Raw genomic sequence first — 26,117 nt, forward strand, 5'->3', positions numbered from 1 at the left:
CTATTAGTCATGTACCCAGTTGAGATCAGATCTACCTTCTAGCAGTGCACAGGTATTAAGCAAGTGGTTTTACATACCATCTTGCTGAGTAACATGCATTCAAAATGGTTTACAGTAACAGGCAATAGGGCAAAAGATTAATCTCTTTTGTGTTCTGCTATTAACTGCTTGGTGATTGCTAGCTACATTTAAAAAGCAAGTAGGCATTCAACAGCATTTTGAGCACTCATGTGGGTAGTAGACCTTGAATTTTTATGTTGTTTTAGGGTAATAACACAATGGATGCCTTTCTGGGACAGAAAATGCTTTTCCTCAGATTAGTAAAGTGTGGTTCCTGCCTATGTGACCACGGTGGCTCCTAAACCAGGGTTTTACTATTTACGTGGATGAACAGAGAACCTACATGAACAAGATTGTAATATTGTGGAGAAAGTAGAACCTAGACTGGAAGAGGATACAGAGTCCATGAAACACAGCTTTCATTTTGTTCCTGGATCTTAGTACAGGTAGATATCCCTTGCAGTATGTGTGCTATTTACAATACAATGACCCTGTCAACAGCATGTGCAGTGCTTCCTTGTCACAGCCGCCTTCTTGATTCCAGCCCTCAGGTTGTGTGGTTAACCTTTAAAACCCTACTGCTTTTCCCTAAAATGCAGTTTTTATAAATTCTAAATTCTCAAGCCTCTATCCAGTCATGGATCTCCTATAAGATTATACTATTAGGCATTTTATTATCTGGATATGACTGCTAATGTCTTCATATATAGTTTGTGCAAACGACATTCTTTGTTTTGTAAAGCTTGTCTATAACCAATCATGCAGGATCTCCAATGATGGTGGATACTTCGTTCCAGTCTCAGTCTGATGACTATTCTGACACTTCCATAGATATGATGTCTATAACAGAATACATAGAGGAGATTCACCAGTACCTTCGGCAAGCAGAAGTAAGTGCCTCTTTCTAAGCTTCATAAATTTACAATGTGCTATGATGTGTTCACTGTCTTCCAAAAATATTGATGCTTTTTGCCTTTGTACCTTGTAAGATTTTGATAGAGAGAGAAGCAGCCAGAAGCTTTGTCATTCTTGGCTTTTTTTTTTTTCTTCCCCCTTGCTAAATAATTGGGTCCTGAAATGTTTCTGCACAGATGAAAAACAGACCAAAGGTGTACTACATGCGGAAGCAGCCAGAACATCACAGCAGGGATGCGTGCCATCTTGGTAGATTGGCTGGTGGAAGTTGGTGAAGAGTACAAACTTAGAGATGAACCCTGTACTGGCTGTTAACTATCTGGACCGTTTTCTTTCGTGCATGTCGGTTCTTAGAGGAAAGCTACAGCTGTAGGAACTGCAGCAATTTCTCCTGGCATCGTAAGTTTGAGCCTTTAACTATTTTCCAGAATTATAGTCCATCCTATGATGCTGAGTCTTTTGTACAAAAGCTGATTTTATGCTGTGGCTAAGTATCAATAGGCTTGAGACTGCCTCAGTTATTTTAATTAAAAATAAATAAAAATACCCTGCCCTATCCCTAGGTTGGTTCACATAAAAGCAGTTAAAAATACAAAACAAAATTAGCTGTTAGATATTGATTCCTCTCTTTATTCTGGTACTCCTCTTTTAGGCTTCCAGTCCATATCAGTTGACCTCTGGGGCTACAGCACCCATAAGATTTGATAACAAATGTGACCTGTACATGTCCCTCTAGTCTGTGTAGCTGAGCTATTGCTGTGATTATCTTTAACAATAACCTAACAAACACATCTGTAGTGTTCAACAGGCTAAATTCTTGATGAAACAGGCAAGTGTCTATACAGAAGTTGGATTGGATTCCTCCCAAAATGCCAAACTACTGACATCTTTACCTTAGCATCAATATTCTTCATTGCAAGGATTGTGGGTGGGGGGAGGCAGTGGTGGCAGCAGCCCCCATTAATCTAGGTGCAGCTCCCTAGCTCTTCCCAGTGTCTGAAGTTTGCTGCCAGTGCTGCCTCATTAACAGCCATTTGTTTTGCTTTGGGACTGTTCAGATCTAGGTGAATTTGAGCCATGCAGTGTCGAAATACCATTTTCTCATGAGACTGAACTGTGAAGGAATTTAGATACTGCATGACCCATACTGGCCTAGAGCCATATCATAGGAAACGGGAGTAGCTGTCCCAGAGGTGGCACCAGCAGCAAGATTCTGTGGAAGGTGAGGAAGCATTTAAGGATGGAGATCTGGGTTGGACAGGGCGATGGGAGTTGATTAGCTAAGATAGGGTTGGAGGAGAATTTGAGGGGGGGGGTTGTTTGTGTTGGGGAGATGAGCTCAGGGCAAGAGTCCGAGAACTTTAGTTTAATTCCACATGTTGATCTGAGTGTGCTTGAACATCCAGACTAAATACCTCGTTGCAAGGGGACCGCCCCTTTTTTGTTTAATGCCTTGGGTTCTGTTGCTCACATGGACATCTTTGCCAATGTAGCTCCTGACTTGAAAATAATGAAGATCATAGTCTTAAAAGGATAAACTGTTAAAATCACTTAAGGATAAGTGGTGACTTTTTTTAAACGCTTCAGATTTTATATTTGGCATCCTATCCTCTGCTTTACTCATGCAAAAAAAAATTGATTGGGGGTTGAAGGTAGATTCTGTTTTTTTTGTTTTTTGTTTTTTTTTAAATCTACCTGTTCATGCCCTGGAAAAAATGCAAGTGGCTTCACACAGGCAGGCAGGAGAGACAGATGTAGGTAATGGGGGGTGGGGGGGGAGACAGACTTCATCAATGCTTTCCCTGCAGTATTGGAAAGACCCACAGCCCTAACAAAACTACATGACTCAAACCAAAAGCCTGTTATAATCTAGTGTTAATCAATCCCTAGAAGTCTTGCTAGTACTTTCTGTGTTCCATGTGTGGAAATAAGTTATGTCCATCAACCAGCAGCTGGAGATTCAGAGTACTGAACTGAGCTATAAAACTATAGACCCAGGGCCTTATGCATAAAGTCCCTGTTAAAAAAACCGTGTGCATTTAGATCCTCTGTGTAAGTTACCAACTTAGAAATAGCTTGCAAATGAGCTGCATGCAAAGTGCCTAGCATATGCGCTAGGTAAGTGTCTCTGCTCTGAGTAAGTGCTAAGGCTGGTGGTGTTCCCCTGCAGTACTTGCTGGCTTCACTGCCTCCTTTCCCTTGCAGTGCTCTGGTGCTGGCTGCATCTTCCTCCTACAGCTTACTTGCCTACTTTAGTCTGCCACGGATTCCACTTGGGAATGTCCTCCAGACTACAGTATTTACACTTTAAAGTGCCACTCTGCCTTTGACAACAGGAAGATTTGTCCTAGTAATGTCTTTGGACCATCAGTGGCCTTTGATCTTGTAAATAATCTCATTTACAAAGCATTGGTATTTCTGGTACAGTGTTTAATTGGTTCCCCTCCTTTTACTAGAAGAACCTTTTCATTAGTACATTAGTATACTTCTTCCTCAGATGGATTCACTATGGTGTACTGCCAGGCTCTGTATTGGCCCTCTTTGCTCTTCAATATTTTTAAGTCCTCTTACCCCCCTTGGTGCAGGATCATGGCATTTCTGCCATTGTTATGCCAATAAGAGTCTCCTTATATCCTGTGTCTTTTTTTTTTTTTTTTTTTTTTTTTTTTTCTCTAGATATTCTATCTATGCAATCCTGCCTAATACTATTGCTACCTGCCTTTATGAAAGTCTTAATATTCAGACTATTGGCTCTATGGCTTTCTGGCTGGCCTTTAATCTCACATAGCCCAGTAATTAATGGGAAATTTGTCACCTTGGTTGATCACTTTTAAATATTTGGGAGTCGGGAGTCATCTTTGATTAAACTATTTCTAAAATTCAAATTTCATCATTAACAAAGTGCTTTTTTTTGTGCTTCATCAAATCAGAGCAGTTTGTTTTATACAAAAAGGATTGCTTTAGTAGCTTCACTGTTTGGAATTCCCACATAGTGTTGCAGTAACCCTGCCTCCCTTCTCAAGAATAGGGACTATACTAAAACTGTACTTCTGGGAAAGAGAGTGCCATCATATTACCCCTTCTAATTCAACACTGGTTACCAATACAAAATACTCACTTACATGGAGTACTCTACAGTGATCCTCCTTATTTTTCCTTTAATAGTTCTTCATACATTGGTACGGGTCTTGTGACAGATACTGACTGCTTTACTAGCCACCTTCTGGACAGACTCTATCCTGTATCTTTTTTTTTGAAGGTGCAGGCTCCCGAATTGTACTGGTACACTAAATGAGATTTCACCAGAGGACTTATATAGATGCATTATCACCACTTCTCTCCCTATGCACCCAAAATCATCTTTCTGGCTTTTTGTCACCTTTTCTACCTGTTTGAATTCCTATAAAATCATACCTCACCTCAAAGTCCTGCTCCTCTTTGAGTACAGAAATACTTCACCTGAACTGTAAAGCTTCCTCCTGTTTTTGTAGCCCAAATGCATAACCCTGCATCTTTTATTAGCATTAATCTAAACTGCTAAATTCTGGACTGTTCTTCAAGCTTCACTAGGTCCTTTGTATTATCCAGACCTTCAGAGGCATCTACTCTGAGATTTTGGTATCTACAGAGACAAACATTACCAGACAGGCTTTTTTGTAAGCAATATTGCAGAACCAAACCAAAAACTAATCCTTGCAGAATACCAATTGTAAAATCCCTTTTATCTTGGTGAGCTCTACTTGCTGTTAACTTTTACCTTTCACTTTTATGTATTGTATTAATGTATTCTGCTCTCTCATCCATCGTCCCGGGGGGGGGGGGGGGGGGTCATCAGAGCCCAGACCTCAAGGGGCACAGATGGGGGGAAGATTGCAACAGGGAGAGAAGAGAGATCATATAGATGGCATAGACCTATCATTAAGACGTTCTTAGGTCATTCCTCTCCCTGGAGTTAGTGATTAATTTACGTGGGACTATAGTACCACAACAAGTTTGTTGAGAGGGTTGACAGTAGGAATGGGGGGGGGGGGAGGGGGAGGATGGGTGGTTAGGGGAAGAGGGGGAGAAGTTATATAAAAAAAGTTTGGATACTGATTAGTAATATGCTGTTAACATGCAACATGGTTTGTTAGTGAAATGTATTGAAAATGTTTGTTCTGTTGAAGTATCAATAAAAATCGTTTCAACATTAATGTATTCTGCTTTTAACCAAAAGGCTGCAGAGCGGATTGCATAGAAAAATATCTCAAATGAGATTACAGTAAAAATAGTAAAATTACCTATTTAAATAAGCTAATACAATATCATCCCAATCCAACAGATAAAATTATAATTATAACTAATACAATTTGAGATTTCAATTTTTGCTTTGAAAACAAGTAGGTTTTAAGAGCTTTTCTGAATAGTACATTAGATGTAATTTGCTGGCGTTGAATCGTTCAGTTTCTAACCCGGTCGGTCACTTTAAGGCCCATACTGTGGGCACTTAGTTTATAAATCTATACAGAACAGCAAAGGCTTTGCCAACCAAAATTTACAGCTGTGGTTTCAGGCAACAGCATTGGGTGCAATCCTGGTTTTGGTAAGTGTAATGGCAAATCCAAAATGAAGTGAGCAAAATTGTAACATGTATAAAGAGTTACATGGGAACAATATGTATCCTATTGGTAAATGGAATAAATAACTGCTATAAATTTCCTGAACAATACCTCAGCTTGGTCACTCAGAGGCTCTCTCCAAATACAGAATAAGTGATCAGACTATGTAGACAAAATTGTCTATGCAGTTCATTTTAACTGCAAACCCAAGAAACTAGAGTCTGCAATGCTGTACTGGCAAAGCAAACTGAAAACCATTTGCTCCTGCACTGTGTGAAACAGATCATTTAGAGGAATAATTCCAAAATCTGAGAGAAAAATACTTCCACAAGAAAAACTCAAAATAATCCTGGGGGAGCTGGAGAAATAGAAGAAAATGTATGCTACCACTAAGCAAGAAATGTATCCTGACTAGGAACAATTCAGACCAACAGAATACCAGAATTTTCACTGTCCCTTGTAACTTATTTACTTTTTTCACAGCATCCCAGAGTATCTTGATAATGGAAGCTTGGCATGAGAACTGAAATCCAGGTCTCCTGCACTGCACCATCATGGGGCTGGGCCTGTTTTCTGTAGTGGTGTATTTCTTTACCCCCCCCCCCCCAATACACACACCCATTTCCTCCCAAATGGACTTGTATCCATACTTTATCAATATGGTGTCTTCATGGAGTCCTGACCATGCTACAATTTTTATTGTAAGAGCTTTCAAAAACTTAAGCCATATTTATTCAAAATAAAATCAACATAAGGCTTTTCATAATGGCACATGCTTTTAGGCAAGATCTTGGTTGATAGAGCCTTGTTAATTGCTGAACTTGGCAGTGATGTGTGTGTTTTTTTTTTCTGTTCATCATGCCTGACAGTTGTTGCAATGTAATGCATTGGCTGATTATAACATACACTTAATTTATGTAGAACAATTTTGCATCAAATGATTGCTTTTGGTTCCCTTGATACACAGGTGCTTATCAAACAAGTGGTAGGGAGTTCTTTGGACTATCATCACTTATTTGACCCTTTCTGTTTCTATTCATTAATTACTCTACCTCTTGCTGGCTCTCTAAGCTGTTTTACTGCATCCCTGAGAGCAATCATTGCGTGACAAGGAATGGTATTTGGCCCATTCTGCTACTGCAATAGGATTCAGTGAGTTTAATTTTCTAAGGGTAATTTTTGTAGAGCTTGCAAGGATGAAAGGATGGCTAGCTGCTTCTGGCAGTAGAAGGAAGCTATTAAAGAATCACAATGTGTTTTAATTGACACAAGCATTGATGGTGCACACTATTAAACGTAACAATCTACTTTTCACTGTTGCCACTGTGACATTAAGTGAAAGTTAGTGTAATTGGCACAGCTAGTAGTACAAGATGGTAAAAGGTTTCACTGCTTACCCCTTCTGTGCCTGCCTCTGCATCAGCATTTTGATGCAGCAGGAGGCAGCTGCTAGTTTTGAACCAGGAAGCTTATATCTGAGAAGGCACAGAATAAAACTGCTGCTGCTCTGGATAGAGGCGCTGGGCCCAGGGTTCCCTTGTAAGCTCTGTTATCTAGTGATAGGAAAGAGACCTGTTTGAGGCTGCAGCAATAAACATGGGACTGTCTTAAGGCAGCAAAATCATTCATCCTTCTTTCCTTTCCAAATGACTTGTTGCAGCTTAAGGCCCTGATGCTCAGAAGCAAATACGGGTGCTAGAGGCCATTAATGCCGGACTAGCGCCTGCATTTGTTAGCACAGAATACTCAAAGGGCTCTAGCGCAGGGAACAAGTGTGCCAAAGGATAGCGCAAATAGCAGCAACCCCACTGCTTGAAATGCTACACTGGCTGCCAAACAAGGCAAGACTAGCTTCAAAATTAGCACCCTCACTTATAAAATTACAAACAAAAAAGCCTGTTTTGTGAAAAATGAAGTGGGCCCTAGCAAGGCTATCGTCTAATCGCAATTGTTTTAAATCCCTCTTCTCCCACAACAGCTCTCCTTTCCTTCCTGCTGCCCTGCCTTTTAAAACGTTTATTTTACCTCAAGTTGCAGTGGTAGCAGGCTCGGCTTGCCTCCAGCCTTCCCTTTCCTTCCCTTTGTGTCCCGCCCTACTCTGATGTAATTTCCTCTTTTCGTGAGGGCGGGATACAGAGAAGGAAAGGGAAGACTGGAGGCGATCCGATTACGTAGTAGCTCATTTGCATACTGTTACGAAGCTAGCCAGCCAGCCGTCCAGGGACGCAGATTGAGAAATTATTATATAGGATTTGGAATGTCTCCTGAATACGTGCTAGATCTGATGGAATTATCTCCAAGAAATGCAAACCCAGAAACCAGATTCTACCTACTTCTACACCTACCCAACTGTAGAAACATCTACAAAGCTATCTACACAGCTGGATTTCGTTATATGGGCTCTAAATGGTGGAACTTCATACCCAAGGCAACAAGAAGCATCGCAAATTATCTTCAGTTCAGAAAAGAGCTGAAGACCTACGTTTTAAAAAATTCTATAACTACACAAACTGTAAAACATTACTGTAACTTAAGTGCAATTTATAAGCCATGTTGTAATTGTAAACATTACTGTAACTCAGTGGCGTACCTAGGGTAGTTGACACCCAGGGCCGGTCATTCTTTAACACCCCCCCCCCCCAAATCCAGTACTAGGCATGCTGAGAATACAAAACACTCAGGACCTATAGAGCAATTCTACAATACCATAAGCAGTAATTTCTACGAGTCACACAAGGAAAAGGAAAGCATCTTAAACACTACAGTGAGCACTAGAACATCAATTCACCTATTGTAAAACGAAACCAGTACAGATCGTAGATCCTGCACAGTCAATGGCAACTGAAAGCCATGTCTTTTTCACAAACACAGATACACCCTAATCCACTATAGAATAAGTAATCATAAACTTTCTATTTAGACAAAAATTAAACTGAACCCCCAATGCCAGACTCTGCATACAATGCAACACCACAGAAACTGTCCCCTAGTACTGTGCAAAATATAAAGACAGCAGATGTAAATTTGAAAAAAAACTAAAGTACCAATCACCACTTTACAAATTAACAAATAGAAATAAAACAAATATAGAAAGTAAAATAATACCATTTTATTGGACTAATACATTTAGCTTTCAGAGGCCAAAACCTTCGTCCTCGGGTCAGTACAGTATAGTGCTGTTACAGTATCCTATCCTGACCTGAGGAAGGGGGTTTTGTTCTCCGAAAGTTAGTCAAAATGTATTAAAATGAGTCCAATAAAAAGATTACCTTATTTACATGTTCTATTATAAACATTTAACACATCTACAATACTTTATCCTACAGCAAAAAAAATAAAAAATATATTTATTTACAGTTTGTTGTCTCTGGTTTCTGCTTTCCTCATCTTCTTTTCACCGTCTTCCTTCCATCCAGCATCTGTCTTCACTCTCTCTCTCTCTCTCTGTCTCTCTCTGCCATCCAGTGTCTGCCCTCTCTGCCGTCCCTTCCATCCACTGCCTGCCCTTTCTCTCTGCCCCTTCAATCCACCATTTGCCCTCCCTCTCCCATCCATCCAGGGTCTGCCCTCCCTCTCGCTCCCCCTTCCATCTAGGATCTGTCCCCTTCTCCCCACCCCAGTCCCGTTAAAACCGGCGAAGCAGCGCCTCGTGCCCTGCTTGTAAAAAAAAAATCAAATCTCCTTCCTTCTCCTCGTCTTGACGTCGACTCAGGCCTTCCAATCAAATTGATTGGAAGGCCCGAGTCGACGTCAAGATGAGGAGGAGAAGGAAGGAGACTTGATTTTTTTTTTTTTATTACAAGCAGGGCACGAGGGGCGCTGCCTGCGACGCTGCTTCGCCGGTTTTTTTAATGTGCTGGGAACGGCCACGGGAGGCGGCGGGAGCGGAGCACCCCCCACCCACTGGCACCGGGGCGGACCGCCCCCACCGCCCCCCCCCTTGGTATGCCACTGCTGTAACTTCACCTAATTGTAAATTCCTCAGCAACCCTCCAGACCGGTCAAGACGCTTGGCTTATGCACGCCTGCAGTAGAGGGAGACTGAGAACACTAACTTGAACACTGTACATATAACCTGTGCCTAACCATATCCGTCCAGTATGTCTAAGTCTCTCTAGCAGAGGGTAGACGTGCAGCTTGTCCGGTCTGGTAGGCCCTAGGGTTTCTTAGGGTTTAGTTTGCCTTATTTTTCTCTTTTAGTTCCTTCCATTTGTTTAAAAAAAAAATCCCTGTGCTTGGTTTCCTCAGTGTGTTTGGGGTGGGTGTCCTTTGGGGCCCTTATTGTATCCTGTGGGGTGTCACACCCAGGTGGCCGGGTCCCTCCCCCTAGCTGGCTCTCCCTCTTGGACAGCATTGTGCCTCGGCTGCTGTGGTAGGGCAGTAGCCTTGAGTGCCTTACAGCTAGCAGCAGCGGGGCTCAAAGTTTAAAGAGAGAAAAAAAATTCACCTGCTCCTCCGGTTTTGACCCAGTGTCTTTCTGGCTGTCCGGGACAGTCGAGGCTGGTGAGCCGTGTGTGTTTGGGCTTTAGGCTGAGTTGCAGTTCTTTAGTTATGTTAGGGAAACTCCTCTGTTACCATTCTTGCGCTTGTCGAGGTCTGGAAGCGCTGGGTTGTCAGTGTAGGTTTTGTGGGGAGCCCAGGTGGGTGTGACAGTGTCTGTCCCGGTTTTGGCGGGAACTGCTGCCATTTTGGAATCTCCCCCAGCGGCGGATCCAACAGTCTGCTCAGGGAGTCCCTGTTCCTGGACCATCCTCAGCTGTAGATTCCTCTGGGGGGGGGGGGGGGCAGCTCTGTGTGCAGAGGGCTCCCTCGGACCGTTCTTACCTCCAGGTTCTGGGTTTTGATGGCAGCAGCGATAGAAGTAGTCCTGTGGGCCAGGGCCCATATGCATCAGTTGCAAGTGGCTCTGCTGGATCGCTGGTCTCCTCAGACTCAGGAGTTGGAAGAGAAACTTCTTCTGTTAGAGGCTCCTTGTCGCAGCCTGCGCTGGTGGCTTCACACTCCGAATCTACTGAAGGGCGTGCCTCTGGATCCTCTGGACTGGGTAGCTCTCACCACGGACGCAAGTCTGGGGGGCTGGGGAGGTCATTGGAGGAAGCTTGCTGGTCCATCAACCGTCAGGAGACGCGGGCGATCCGATTGGTTCTCTGTCCCTTCTCGAAGGCAGGGCGGTCATGGTTCTCTCCAACAATGCAACGGCCGTAGCTTATGTAAATCAGTAGGGGGGAACGAGGAGCAGATCGCTGGCCGAAGAGGCGGCAGAGTTACTGAGCTGGGCAGAAGTGCATCTTCTCTTAGCAGCTCACGTGGCAGGTGTCAACAACGTGAGCACAGACTTTCTGAGCAGGCACACATTGGATTCCGGAGAATGGGCTCATTAGTCTGTCTTTGACCACATAGTGTTGAAATGAGGGCAACCAGTGATGGATCTCATGGCGTTGGCCGGCAATGTCCAGGTTCTTCAGTCAGAGGTGAGATCCTTGGTCCAAGGGGATTGACGCGTTAGTTCTTCCATGGCCTCTTCATGCATTGCTACTACTTAACATTTCTAAAGCGCTACTAGGGTTACGCAGCGCTGTACAATTTAACATGGAAGGCCAGTCCCTGCTCAAGGAGCTTACAATCTGTATGTGTTTCCTTCGTGGCCATTGGTAGGATGGTGTAGTGCAGCGAATCGAGTGACATTCGGGTCTGGTTATCCTGGTGGCTCCCAATGGGTCGTGTCGTCCTTGGTACGGAGATCTAGTGCGGCTGGCAGTCCATTAGCTGATCCCGTTGGGTCAGGGACCGATCGAGATGGCCGATCCCTCTCCGTTCTCGCTTATGGCCTGGCTCTTGAGCAGCACAAATTGAGGAAGAAAAGTTTTTCTCCCAGGGTAATTGATACTATGTTGCGTTCCGATAAGAGGTCCACTTCGTTGGCTTATGTCCATGTGTGGCGAATCTTTAAGAATTGGTGCCAGGAGTGGGCTTATCTCCCTTTCGGGCTCATTTTCAAAGCACTTAGCCTCCCAAAGTTCCATAGAAACCTATGGAACTTAGCCTCCCAAAGTGCTTTGAAAATATGCCTCTTTGCGTGCCTCGATAGCGGAAGTTTTGGAGTTTCTGCAGGACGGACTAGACAGGGGTCTTGCGCTGTCTTCCTTGTAAGTTCAGGTGGCGGCTTTGTCCTGCTTCAGTGGTAAGGTTCAGGGGGGATCCTTAGCTGCCTCTCCGGACGTGGTGTGTTTTTTGAAAGGAGTGAAGTTGATCTGTCCTCCAACGTCCAATGGTTCCTCCATGGGATTTGAACCTAGTTTTAGAGGCTCTGGTGGGTCCTCCGATCGAATTGGATTTGAGCACCTGTAAGGATCTTATTCTGAAAGCAGTTTTGTGGCCATTTCTTTAGCCCTGAGAATTTCGGAGCTTCAGGCTTTGTCCTGTAGGGAGCCTTTCTTGTCTTTATCTAAGGAGAAAGTTGCATTGCGAATGGTGCTTTTCTTCTTGTCCAAGGTTGTGTCCTCTTTTCATGTGAATCAGGTGATTTTCTGTACCAGTGTTGGGTGATAGATCAGGTGATGCTACTCGGTGTCGTTTGGCCAAGTTGTATGTTGGGCGCATTTTATGTTCTTACTTGTGCAGAACTCAGGATTTTCAGGTCTCTGATAGGTTGTTTGTTTGTTTGGAGGACCTAAAGGTGGTTAAAGGAGGCTATTGGTTTGGCCTATTTACTGAAGGGGCGTGAGGTGCCATTGGTACTTAAGGCACATTCTACTTGGGGGGGGGGGGTAGCTTCTTCCTGTGCGGAGAGTAGTTTTATTCCTCCGCAGGATATTTGCAAAGCGGCAGTTTGGTTTTCTATGCATTCCTTTGTGTGGCATTACAGGATTGACATCCAGGCAATGGAGGATGCTGGGTTTGGGGCTGCTGTATTGACTTCTGGGTTTCGGGGGCCTCACCCTTAATCTTATACTGCTTTAGTACTTCCCAAGCGTCTTGACCGGTCTATAGGGTTGCTGAGGAAGGTGAAATTAGGCCTTACCTGCTAATTTTCTTTCCTCTAGATCCTCCAGACTGGTCAAGGGGCCCACTCGTCTTGTCATATCTTTTTGAGGCTGTGCTCTGCTGTGGCTGCTTTATATTATTTTTGCATTTCTGATCTGGTCGATGTCAGGGGCGTTTCTCTGACTCTAGACTGGTGCAGTATGGGATGCTGTATGTGTTCGGTCTGCACATTTCTGTATTCTTTGGGATTCCAGGTACGGGGGGGGGGGGGGGGGGGGTCTTTGGGTTTTCAGTTGCCAATTGGTTATTTTCCTCTGCTTTGCTAGTCGTATATTGGATGGATATGGTTAGGCACGGGTTACATAGGGCTCATTTTCAAACCACTTAGCCTTCCAAAGTTCCATAGAAACCTATGGAACTTTGGAAGGCTAAGTGCTTTGAAAATATGACTGATAGTAACATAGTAGTTGACGGCAGAAAAAGACCTGCATGATCCATCCAGTCTGCCCAAGAAATGTGCCACTTTTTTGTGTATACCTTACCTTGTTTTGTACCTGTCTTTTTCAGGGCACAGACCGTACAAGTCTGCCCAGCACTATCCCCGCCTCCCACCATCGGCTCTGGCACAGACCGTATAAGTCTGCCCAATACTATCCCCACCTCCCAACCACCAGCCCTGCCTCCCACTACCGGCTCTGTTATCCAATCTCGGCTAAGCTCCTGAGGATCCATTTCTTCTGAACAGGATTCCTTTATGTTTATCCCAAGCATGTTTGAATTCCGTTACCGTTTTCATCTCCACCACCTCCCGCGGGAGGGCATTCCAAGCATCCACCACTCTCTGTGAAAAAATACTTCCTGACATTTTTTCTTGTCTGCCCCCCTTCAATCTCATTTCATGTCCTCTCGTTCTACCGCCTTCGTATCTCCGGAAAAGGTTTGTTTGTGGATTAATACCTTTCAAATATTTGAACGTCTGTATCATATCACCCCTGTTTCTCCTTTCCTCCAGGGTATACATGTTCAGGTCAGCAAGTCTCTCCTCGTACGTCTTGTAACGCAAATCCCATACCATTCTCGTAGCTTTTCATTGCACCGCTTCGATTCTTACATCCTTAGCAAGATACAGCCTCCAAAACTGAACACAATACTCCAGATGGGGCATCAACACTCCCTTTCTTCTGCTGGTCACACTTCTCTCTATACAGCCCAACAACCTTCTAGATACAGCCACCGCCTTGTCACACTGTTTCGTCGCCTTCAAATCCTCAAGATACTATCACCCCAAGATCTCTCTCCCCGTCCATACCTATCAGACTCTCGCCGCCTAACACATACGTCTATGTACAGGGTTATATGTACAGTGTTCAAAGTTTAGTGTTCTGTCTCCCTCTGGTAGGCGTGCATAACCCAAGCATCTTGACCGGTTTGGAAGGTTTAGAGGAAAGAAAATTAGCAGGTAAGGCCTAATTTCACCTTGTAAGCCACTTTGAACCAAAACTTGTTTTTGGAAAATAGGAGGATACAAGAATGCATAGATAGATTTAAATGAGGTCATTTTCTATTCCCTGCACTGCTCAGAGAACAGCACCCTGAAGAAGGGTACCCATACTGCAGAAAGCCTGATGCCAGGGTTTTTGAACTCACTGCTTTCATGAGTTCACAGCCATTTACCCTCCAAGATGGAAATAGAATTATGAGTGATGAAGCAGCCAATGGGGAAAGCTCCTTGTCTGAAAGATTAAAGCGCAAACAATTTTCATTTCAGACTTTGCACCAGTTCAATCCATCGCCATGCCTCAGTACTGCTGTACAGGTCCACCAGAGCTGGGCAACTGGCACCTCTTCTTCCTCCTCCCTCTCTGACATTCTGGGCATGTGCTCAAGAGCTCTGCTTAACAAATAACAGGCGCATGCACAAGGCACCATCCTCCCCTTCCCCCCTACGAAACTTCTAATGCTCAACACTAAGAGTGTGGCTATATTTTCATCTCATTAGTGAGTATTAGGGAGGAGTTCTGCTGTTTTTCTCCAGTGCTGTTAAGTACAGCATCGGGGTCTCAATTTTCTTGCTTTCCTTGATGGTAACAAGCTTTTCCTAGCTCCTTAAACATTTTTTTTCTTTAAATACATCCCATTTGCAGTTATTTTGGGCTCATAATACAACTTAGTCCTACAATAGTTCTGGAGCTTTTAAGCTTCACTCATTCTTTGGCAGCAAATTGGGTGATGGTAGTAAATGTTCACTTTGCCCTTGTACTGATGTGGCTTTTTGTACCTATGAACACTCCCCCCCCCCCCCCCCCCCCCGCTTCTTAAACTGCATAACAGCTGCTTGGCCTGTGTGATACATGTGCCTGAAGCAAAGACAAGCTTACAAAATGCTATTTGTGGTTTCTGTGTTCAGTTTTACTAAAAGGGATGAACCAGTCACTTCCCAGTAATTAAAAATAATTGCTGGGGGGGGGGGGGGGGCAGAGGCATGCTCTTTTATGCACCTACCCAAGGATGCACATGTTCAGTTAGCTGTTCAAAAGGTCAGGTTTTCAGGATATCCCTAACATCCCTGAGAAATGCATACATGCTAACTTGTGTGCAAATCTGCCTTGGGGCTATTGTGAGTACTCTAAAACTGTGTACCCCTTCCCTAGCCCACATATCATAATGCTATTAATTCTGAGTTGACAGAGTTGTATTACCTCTGGATAAATCTTCCGTTATCCAAGGCCTAATAGGTGCTTTTAAACTGTTCAAAAGTGCCTGTCATCCCTAGGCAGTAGGATGATGGAGCCTAAACACCACTGTTCTGCCAGCCCAGAGGGAGTTGGTGAGGGGGATTAATCAGCCCAGTATGCATGGGTATCCACTACCACTCCTCAGGGCCTCGTGAGGGGAGGCTTCTCTACCATCTAGTGATCCCACCGTATAAACAGTGTGCAAGGTGCAATGGACTATCGTTGGGTGCTTAAGGCAAACATACAATACATAATGTAAAGGATGTACATAAAGATAACTACAAATATGGTTTAAAATGCTAACAGATGGGACAAGGAGCCTAGGAACCAATGGCATAAACTGAGCACTTCAAAGCAAAAATGGGTTGTCACCTCTTTGTGTTTCATCTATGTGCTGATTCACGACTTCTATGGCCTAAAGACTTAGAATAGAAAAGATCAGGCCTCATCCATGTTCATACCTGCCTACTTTACAAGTTAAAGCTGATTTAGGTATTGGTTGTTCCTTTCTACTGAGATGTATGGAAAACAGGTGTGAGGATGTTATAATGCCGTTATATCGCTCCATGGTGTGACCACACCTTGAGTATTGTGTTCAATTCTGGTCGCCGCATCTCAAGAAAGATATAGTGGAATTGGAAAAGGTACAGCGAAGGGCGACTAAAATGATAGCGGGGATGGGACGACTTCCCTATGAAAGACTAAGGAGGCTAGGGCTTTTCAGCTTGGAGAAGAGATGGCTGAGGGGAGACATGATAGAGGTATATAAAATAATGAGTGGATGTGAAGCGTCTGTTCACGCTTTCCAAAAATACTAGGACTAGGGGGCATGCGATGAAATTAGTGTAGTACATTTTTCTTTACCCAATGCGTAATTAAACTCCGGAATTCGTTGCTGGAGAGCGTGGTGAAGGCGGTTAGCTTGGCAGAGTTTAAAAGGGGGTTAGACGGTTTCCTAAAGGACAAGTCCATAAACCGCTACTAAATGGACTTGGGGAAAAATCCACAGTTCCGGGAATAACATGTATAGAATGTTTGTACGTTTGGGAAGCTTGCCAGGTGCCCTTGGCCTGGATTGGCCACTGTCGTGGACAGGATGCTGGGCTCGATGGACCCTTGGTCTTTTCCCAGTGTGGCATTACTTATGTACTTATGTATACCGTCAACATGCTATTTCCCATTGCAACAGTGGACTTGGCCTGCTTTTGATCTCGGGGCTCAATTCTTTTCAAGCAGTTTCTCCACTGGTAGCTGCTTCTGCCACCCCAGCCCTGGTCTCCCTCTGTTACTTTAGGGGTGTCTTTCTGAAATTCGCTTGAGTCCCTAATTTGCACTTCTGCAGCTGAGAGAAGATATAAGCAAAACACATGTAGACTGTTTCAAAAAAGTAGGAAATAGTGAATTTTCAGAACTGAGGTGTGACTATTTTAGTTCATGGTAGATAAAAATCAAGGAAATTGGCTGATATTTCATTGAACAAACTAGAGATTCTTATGTGGGGAATGTAGGGCATATGATCTTTATTCCTCTGCCCTTACCTACCACCTCATTCTCACATCCATGCAATTTACCTAGCTTCATTAGATCTCACATAAATGAGGAAAATAGAGCACTATGTTTTGCTGAACATCAAATTCTAGGTTTGTTTTGGCTTGTCCTTAGGCCTCACAGAAAGTACTAATATTACTTGGTCTGTCTTTTCACCAGCTAGGAAATGCAAATCTCTGAATTACATTTTCCTTTGTTTTTCAGTAAATATGAAGAAATCTATCCCCCAGATGTGGATGAGTTTGTTTATATAACTGATGATACATATACAAAGAAACAGCTCTTGAGAATGGAGCATTTGCTTCTAAAAGTTCTGGCCTTCGATCTAACTGTCCCAACGACCAATCAGTTTCTGCTTCAGTACTTACAGAAGCATGGGGTCTGTGTCAAGACGGAACATTTTGCCAGGGTGAGCATGTCTCCACATTAAGTGGAATTCGGGTATGTATTTCCCCGGAGTTGGGCTTCTACCCTTTGCTCAATGGGAATTCCGACAGCCTTTAAAAGACGAAGGAAGGGCAGTCTCATTTTGTTCATGAGTTTGATCTAGTGAAGGGATGCAAATTTCAAACAAAAATATTTTTTTTCTCTTTAGTATATAGCAGAATTGAGCCTCCTCGAAGTGGATCCATTCCTAAAGTATTTTCCTTCACTGATAGCTGCAGCTGCTTATTGTCTTGCAAACTACACCATGAATAGAGTCTTCTGGGTAAGTTTGCTTTTGTATGAGTGAAAGAGGAAATGGAAAAAAGAAACCTAGATGTAAATCTCAAACTTAATGCATACTATGCAAATCTGATAATTAGCTTGTTTCACATGTACTACTTTTTGAGTGCAGATCATGGCCATATCTTAAGCCAGATTTTTGTGTATATATAGTTTATCACCAGAGTCGGACTAGTTGCGGCCTTTTCTTTTTTTTTTTTTAGTGTAGAGTGCACAACTCAAACACAGTCTTAATTTTTCAAGCTAATCCTAGCCTGTCCTTTACTAGTGGTCATTCCTCAATTCAGATTTAAAATCTGCTGTTGTGCTCCTTTAAGAGGGCAGGCAATATGTATTCTACTCTACTTCTGCAGCATAGAAAATCCAAAATGTTTAGAGCTCAGCTTCCAGGTTGCTGTCTCCAAGCAGACTGCTGCTATGCTTAATTCACTCAGAGAGGCTGGTGCACCTGGGCCCCAATCGATTCCCTGTGCTGTTTCAAAATAGCGCCAGAACAGTGCAGTGCTCTAACTCCACAATGATCAACAATAATAACATGCAAATTAGGTGTGTTATCGGGGGGGGGGGGGGGGGGGGAGGAGAGGAGTGCTGGAGGATTGCTCTTGGGTATGTGCTTGGGCACAAATCCCTTATGCACTTGTTTGACAGGTTCGGGTTGTCAAAAGCCTGGACCTTGTGAAACAAAGAAGCTTGGAGGTCTGTGGGAGCCCCTCCCCCCTCCCCAGACAGCAATACGGGGCTAGAGGTCCAGTGGACTTCTAGGCCTTGTAATCCCTTTGGGCAGTGGTATGCTGGAAAATTTACAGGCCTTCTCCGGGCATAGCCAGCCCTGCAATTTGGGGGGGGTCCTGGGTGGACTAGGGGGGCAATGCATTCCTCTCTCTCTTCCCCCCCGCCCCCATGCAGGCATGCTAGACATACCTTTTGCTGGCATCGAGGCTGAGCCCCACCATTGCCACTCCCCGCTGCTTATTTCTGGCTCTGAGCAGCATGCCAGGAATTCTCATGCATACTTGCACGAGAAGTCCTGGCATGCTGTGCGGAGCCAGAAATAAGCAGCAGGGAGCAGCGGCACTGCATTTAATTTGGCTGGCGGGACTTGGTATCCTTGCCAGCAAAGGTGGCCCATCTCAGTGCTGGAGATATCACTGCTATTCTGCTCATTGAAGACCAATGAGTAAGGTTTTTCTTGTGGGCCCCAGGCCCCAGCCATGTCTAAAACAAGTTCTGGCAGACGCACATTCCAAAAACATATTCTAAACAATACATAGAAAATAAATGTCATTTTCTACCTTCTTTGTCTGGTCATTTTATTGTTCTTATTGTGTTGGTCCCAGTCTCTGATTTCTGTTTTTTTTCTTTCTTCCTTAACTGTTTTGCCAGAGTCTACTTGTCCATATGACACTTCCTCTCTCTTCATGTCTCTCTGCATTCCTATCTGTCTCACCCAGCATCACCCCCTATCTTCCTACCATGTTGAGCAGCTCCCATCTCTGTGTTCCTATTTTTGCCCTGTCCAACATTTCTTCTGTGTCCCTATGCCCCCTGCCACATGCTAGCATCTCCCCCTCCCTCTCCTCCTAGGGGTCCAACAAGTATTCTTCTCTCTTCCCTCAGTACTGTTGTCTCCTCTTTGCAGGGCCAGCACTTCTCCCTCTTCCTTCTTTCCCTGCAGGTCCTGGCACCTCTTTCTTGTCCTTCCAATCCCCACTCCCAAAGTCCAGCACCTCTTTCCCTCTCTGTGGCCCTTCTCTTCCTCATTCCTCTCACCTCACTGAAACTTTGTTACCTAACCTCCCTGTCCAGCACTTCTCTGCTTCTTTGCACCCATCTTGATGCAGCACCTCTATCCCTCATTGACCCACCCCTTATTCAGCAACTCTGTCCCTCTCTACCCCTCCTGATGCAGCACTTCACTCTCTCCTTGCCCCCATGCAGTACCTGTCTACCTCATTGCTCCCTTACCTCCCCCCAGGGGCGTAGCCAGACACACAATTTTAGGTGGGCCTGGGCCCAAAATGGATGGGCAGAAGAGCCCCACCCCATCCCACAGGTAATTTGGTCTCTCCTTCTCTCACCTGCATGCCATATGGTGTCTCAAACCACCCCCTCTCACGCATACCTTTTCAATAGCAGATTTCCACCAGTAGCGAGCAGAAACTTATACATGCTGCTCATGTTGGCCACACAGCCTTCCCATGATGCAACTTCCTGTTTTTGCATGGGCGGGAACACGTCAGAGGGAAGGCTGTGGGGCCGGTGCAAGAAGTATGTATCGGTCACTGCTTGCTGCAGGCGAAGATCTGCTATTTACAAGGTATGCAGGAGGGACAGTTGTTGGGATTTTTTGGCTGGTGGGGCTTGGGGATCCCCGCCAGCCACATCATAGGTGTGCTGCTACTGGATGGGCCTGATCCCAAAGTGGGTGGGCCTGGGCCCACCCTTGGCTACGCCACTGCCCCCCCCCCATGATGCAGTATCCGTCTCCCTCGTTGCCCCCCCCCCCCCCCCGAAACAGCACATCTTTGCACTTCCTTGCCTTTTGCCTGTCTTCTGCGTTTAATTTTTCTTTAAGCAGTGCTGACACATGTCAGCAGGAACAGGCTGCTTCAGCCAATCCCAGGGGCCTTCCTTCAGCGTGTTCCACCCCCAAGGGCTGAAGGAAGGCCCCTGCAATTGGCTGAAGCAGCCTATTCCTGCTGACGTGTTAATTTTTTATTTTATTTTTTTAAAGCAGTGTTAAGCGCGGGTTCGCGCGCAGCAAAAGGAGAGGTTGGAGGGGAGGAGGAGAAACAGAGAGAAGTGCTGTGTGTGAGAAGATGCCCAAAGCCACAGGGGACGCCATCAACACTGCCAGGAGGGGACCGGAGCCCAAATTTTGGGAGCCAGTTAAAGCAGCTACTTTAACAACAGAGTCCCAAAATTTTGAAAAAAATAACTGGCTCTCGTGAGCTGGTGCGAGCTGGCTCCAGCACACCACTGCCTTTGGGACCCTGGGCTATATCCCCCCCGCCCTGGTGGTGTAGCAGCCCCCCACCCCTTCCCTGTATCTTGCAGTTAGTAGTGATGAGGAGGATAGGGAAGCCCACCCAGTGCATCCCAGGTGGCACTGGAAGCAGAGTACTACTCCCTCCTTGTCACTACTTCAAGATATGGGGGATGAGGGGTTGCTAGACCACTAGAATGGATGGGTTATGTAACCCACTGGGCCACCGGGGGATTACTTTTGTGTGGGGGGGGGGGGGGGATTGTAGGAGGGCACTAGGCCACCAGTTCCTTGGCCATTGGGTGAGTGAGGGGTCCACTGGAACCTCCAGGACTGAGGGTGGCAGCTCAGGCTGCCAGTGACTGCCTGAACTGCCTCACATGGAGGGGGGAGGAAGAGCCTTAACCCTAGTGCCAGCTCTGAGCTCTACTTGGATCATACCAGGGGCGTATCTGAAATCCGGCAGAAGGGGGGGGCCAGAGCCAGAGAGGGGGGGGCACATTTTTGCCTCCCTCCCCCCCCCCCCCCCGCCGCCGCCTCTCTCCACCCCCCTCCCCGCCGTCAACCCTCCCCCGCTGCTTACTTTTGCTGGCGGGGGGCCCCAACCCCCGCCAGCCGAGGTCCGACCCGCAGTCACCATATTTCGTCTTCCTCCGTGGCCATGCTGCAAGGAAGTAACGCTGCAGTGCTGATTCGTTGAATCCAGTTCGGAGTCTGACGTCGCAGCACGTTGTACGCGCGTACAACGTGCTGCGACGTCAGACTCCGAACTGGATTCAACGAATCAGCACTGCAGCGTTACTTCCTTGCAGCATGGCCACGGAGGAAGACGAAAATATAGAGACTGCGGGTCGGACCTCGGCTGGCGGGGGTTGGGGCCCCCCGCCAGCAAAAGTAAGCAGTGGGAGAGGGTTGACGGCGGGGAGGGGGGGCCAGGGCGAAATCTGCGGGGGCCCAGGCCCCTGTGGCCCCACGCAGATATGCCCCTGGATCATACTGGTGGAATACTGGTGAGCTACATTTAAATATATTTTAAATGAGCTCTGTGGTGTTCCCTAGGCACTCATGCCAGGCACCCTCTGATCATAGGCACTGGGTAAATGCAGGCACTAGTCCAGTGCTAGTGGCCTAAAGTGCCCAAATTTACTTTTGATCATCATGCAGCGATTAGCACAGCATCAATTTATTTTTTTTCTTCAGTGGCATGCTTTCAAAGAAATTATCAAAATATATTTAATATAGTTGTATTCCCTTTTGAGACGGATCAGTTCTGAGTAGCTTTAAATGTTTTGCAGAAATGTTTCAAGGTTTTGAATTGCAGTCCTTGGGACCTGCTGGGGGGGGGGGGGGGTGTTTTTTTTTTAGGATCTGTCTTACTACCTAAATTTATGTGGTGAGGGTAAGCTTAAGGAAACTTCAGCGTCAATATGTGGAGACTAATATTTTGATTTGTAGAAACTTTTATTGCAATTCGAGTAAACAAAACTTGCTGTAGATAGGTGGCATTCTTTGTACAGCCAAGTCCAGAGATTTTGAATATATATGAAAAGATACATGCTGTTTATAGAGGTACAGAGAAACCTTGCAGTGACCCAGCTTAGAACCTCTTGTCCAAAATAGAGATCTTACCTTGAGGTGGACAGTAGTTTATAGTTTAAGATTTGCTATATTGCCAGGACTGACTAGCAGTGTTTGGCAGTTTACAATGCTATACATGATAGGAAAGCAAAGACTCGCTCACACTGGAGGAGAAGAGAATAAGGGGAGGGAGCACAATCAGAAAAGGGGAACCAAAGAGGGACTAATTGAAGGGAAAAGAAAGGATAGTAGCTATGAGTCACGGCAAATTCAGTGTAAAGAAAACGTATTAGTGAACAACCAGGTCTTCAATTTTGATTTAAAATTCCTAAATGAGGATTCAGAATGGATTTATTGTGGGAGTGTTCCAGTGAAAGGGGGCAGCAAAAAAAAACAAAAAACAGCCCGACTGATGGAATCTAAATGAGCAAGTTTTAGGACCTTGGAGGAGAACTAAGTGATGGCCATTTATTGAACAGAGAAGGCAAACAGGCGAGTATGGAATAGTAGAAGATGAGAGGCAGTGTGGTAAATAATCCTATGAAATTTAAATGAGAGAACCAGTAGTTTGAACAGAATATGCTGACCTGATTTGGACGCCAATGGTATTTTTGTAATAGCGAGACATAGTCAAAATGATGGGCATGATGATGTAATAATTGGTATTCTGTATGGACTATAATTTTTTGATGAGTACCTCCTAAGTAAATATAACAGTAATCCAACCTTGTAACGAGTTGGATGAGAAGTAGAGTGAAAGATTTTGAAACTGAAATAACGAATCGCACGTAGCTGACAGTAGAAAGAAACCTGTTTTGCATATGTTGATCTGAGAAGCGAGTGACCGCTGTGAGTTCAGGACAATAGAGATATATCTAAATGACTCTACTGGCTGAAAAGTGGAACCAAACAACTGAAGTGAGAGAGACTGAACTGAAAGACCTCCCCCTCTGAACTAATAACTTAAGGTCTTTCCTTATTGAGAACTAGTTTGTGATCGAGTAACCAATTGGAGATATTTGTTTGTATGAGAAGTATTTCTTTTTTTAATGTAAACCGTTCTGTTTTGCAATAGCAATAAAACTGTATATAAAATGAATAAATGATGATGACATAGTCTTGGAGTGGACCAAGGGAAGGGTTATGAGGGTTTATAGGGTATAACAAAAGAATATCCACTGCATAACAGTGGACTGATTTAGAGTAGCTAAAGGACTGATAGAAATTGAAAGGTGCTGCTACTACTACTACTTTTCATTTCTACAGCGCTGTACACTTGAACATGAAGAGACGGTCCCTGCTCGACAGAGCTTACAATCTAATTAGGACAGACAAACAGGACAAATAAGAGAAGGGAGTTACTAAGAGGGATGATAAAATAAGGGTACTGAACAAGTGAATAAGGGTTAGGAGTTAAAAGCAGCATCAAAAAGGTGGGCTTTTAGCCTAGATTTGAAGACGGCCAGAGATGGAGCTTGACGTACCGTCTCAGGAAGTCTATACCAGGCATATGTTGCAGCAAGATTCTGGAGTTAGTGGTGGAGAAGGGGGCAGATAGAGATTTACCCAGTGAATGGCATTCCCGGGGAAGAGTGGAGAGGTACTGATGAGCTGCGGCGTGAATGCACTTATAAGTCAACAAGAGGAGTTTGAACTGTATGCGGAAATGGATAGGGAGCCAGTGAAGTGACTTGAGGAGAGGGCTAATATGAGCATAACAACACTGGTGGAATATAAGTGGTGCAGCAGAATTTTGAACAGATTGAAGAAGAGAGATGGCTAAGTGGGAGATCTGTGAGAACCAAGTTGCAATTTAAGCAAGAGGTGGTAAGACCATGGATGAGGGTTCTGGTAGTGTACTCAGAAAGGAAAAGGCGAGTTTTGGTGATTATAGAGAGAAAAACGACAGGTTTTAGCAGTGTGCTGAAGAGAAAGGAGTCGAGATGACCCCAAGGTTATGAGCTGATGAGACAGGGAGGATGAGTGTTATCCATAGAAATAGAGAATGGGGAAAGAGGAGAGGTTGGTTTAGGGGGAAAGATAAGTTCAGTCTTGGTCATGTTTAGTTTTAGATGGTGGTGAGACATCCAGGCACAATGTCCGACAGGCAGGCTGATACTTTGGCCTGGATTCCTGCTGAGATTTCTGATGTGGAGAGGTAAATATGGGGGGAGTCAGTGTAAAGATGATACTGAAAACCATGGGATGAGATCAGAGTACCAAGGGAAGAAGTGTAGATGGAGAAAAGGTCCCAGGACAGATCCCTGAGGTACACCAACTGACGGTGGGATAGAAGTGGAGGAGGATCCACCAGAGTATACACTAAAAGTACGATGGGAGAGATCAAAAGAAAACCAGGAAAGAACAGAGCCCTGAAATCCAAGTGAGGACAGCGTATCAAGGAGTAGGTTGTGATCAACAGTGTCAAAAGCAGCAGATTGAGAAGGATGAGGATAGAATAGAGACCTTTGGATCTGGCCAGGAACAGGTCATTGGAGACTTTAGCAAGCTCTGTTTCAGTTGAATCAAGAGGGCGAAAGTCAGATTGAAGTGGATCAGAATAGCTTGAGATGAGAGTCAAGACAACAGCAGTGAACAGCATATTCGAATATCTTGGATAGGAAAGGGAGGAGGGAAATGGGGCGATAGTTGGAAGGACAGGTAGGGTCCAATGAAAGTGTGCTTTTTTTTTTTTTTTTTTAAGGAGTGGTGTGACTAGGGAGACAAAAACAGAGCCCTGTGGCACATCATAAGGCAGACATCGGGTAGAGGCCATAGAAGCAACAGTATAGGAATGGAGAGAAATGAAGTGAACCACAACAAGACAGAACCTGAAATCCCAAGAGGAAAGACAAGACAGTATAAAAGAATGATCCACAAGATCAAATGCAGCTGAAAGATCCAGACAGATGGCAAAAAACACCATGCGTTTATCCAGTACATGTGGATTTCATTAAGTACAGTTGTGAGAACAGTTTCTGTACTAAAATGTGATCTGAATCTTGATTTGTTTAAGATGAAGGGCAAGAGACTTATCAGCAAAGGAAGAGTTGTGTGAACCCAATTTTCTCCAAAATCTTTTTGAGAAGACAAATTGGAGATGGGCTGATACTGAGCTGGGACCTGTGAATCAAGGGAAGGTTTCTTAAGGATTGGTTTGTCAATAGCCCTTTTCCAAAAGTGGTACATGACCAAGATTTGAGGAGAGAGCTGTAGGTTAGGGCATTTTAGCTAGGAAGATGGAAAGGGTCTAGCTCACAGTAGGTGCATTTCGCACTGGAAAGAGCTACTGATAAAGAATGAAGGGTGTGGAGCTTGACAGGTACTCCAGGAGGTGCAGCCAGGTAGAGATGAGGGGACAAATGACTAAAATTTGTCACGTCTTGAAATGTTGGTAAGAAAATATTGTGAAAGGCAATCGGCTGTAGGGGCAGAGAGTAGTACCTGGAATAAGAGAAGGTGATGCTAAATTATGAAAAATGGAGAACACCTTTAGTTGGGGGGGGGGGGGGGGCTTTTTGCTACTGTTTGCATAATAAAGAGCCTTAGCCTTGTGAAGGTGGAAGTTATAATGTTTAAGCCTACTTTTATTAAAAAATACAAATTGTTTTCATCCAGATACATTCACCCCTACATAATTGTTGCCTAAGAGAGACCTAACCCACCCACTGTGATATCAAGACAGTCCATGGTAATGGGAGGGATTGATTAATCTTGTTGGGGCTGCTTTATCAAGGACTACAGAAAGAGTAGCATGAAAGGCCTGTTAGTTCTAAAGAGTCAAAATCTGAGGGAAAAGAAAATTAGGAGGGAGAAAGATGTCTAGACCACTGCAGTGGGAGAGTAGGAGGGACAAAAAGAGGGATAGAGCAATTTGGAGAATCAAGTGGTCAGACCAAGGCACAAGGGAGGAAAGTGATCTGAGCTCAAAAGCTGAGGTGGTAGGTACTATAACAAGGTCCAATGTGTGACCCTTTTGATGGTCCA

At 44.7% G+C, this 26,117-nt stretch overlaps 1 protein-coding gene across 1 annotated transcript in view; it reads left to right on the forward strand.

Moving 5' to 3' along the window:
* CCNA1 (cyclin A1) overlaps positions 1-26,117 on the forward strand; it is a 51,531-nt gene that overhangs the window by 15,068 nt on the left and 10,346 nt on the right. Inside the window, 9 exon segments of the mRNA XM_030199396.1 lie at positions 288-323; positions 326-483; positions 485-506; positions 826-950; positions 1,152-1,196; positions 1,198-1,274; positions 1,276-1,374; positions 17,045-17,249; positions 17,436-17,549. Coding sequence (XP_030055256.1) covers positions 288-323; positions 326-483; positions 485-506; positions 826-950; positions 1,152-1,196; positions 1,198-1,274; positions 1,276-1,374; positions 17,045-17,249; positions 17,436-17,549 — 881 coding nt within the window.

This window comes from Microcaecilia unicolor, chromosome 4, assembly GCF_901765095.1.
Source record: "Microcaecilia unicolor chromosome 4, aMicUni1.1, whole genome shotgun sequence".
Lineage (NCBI taxonomy): Eukaryota > Metazoa > Chordata > Amphibia > Gymnophiona > Siphonopidae > Microcaecilia > Microcaecilia unicolor.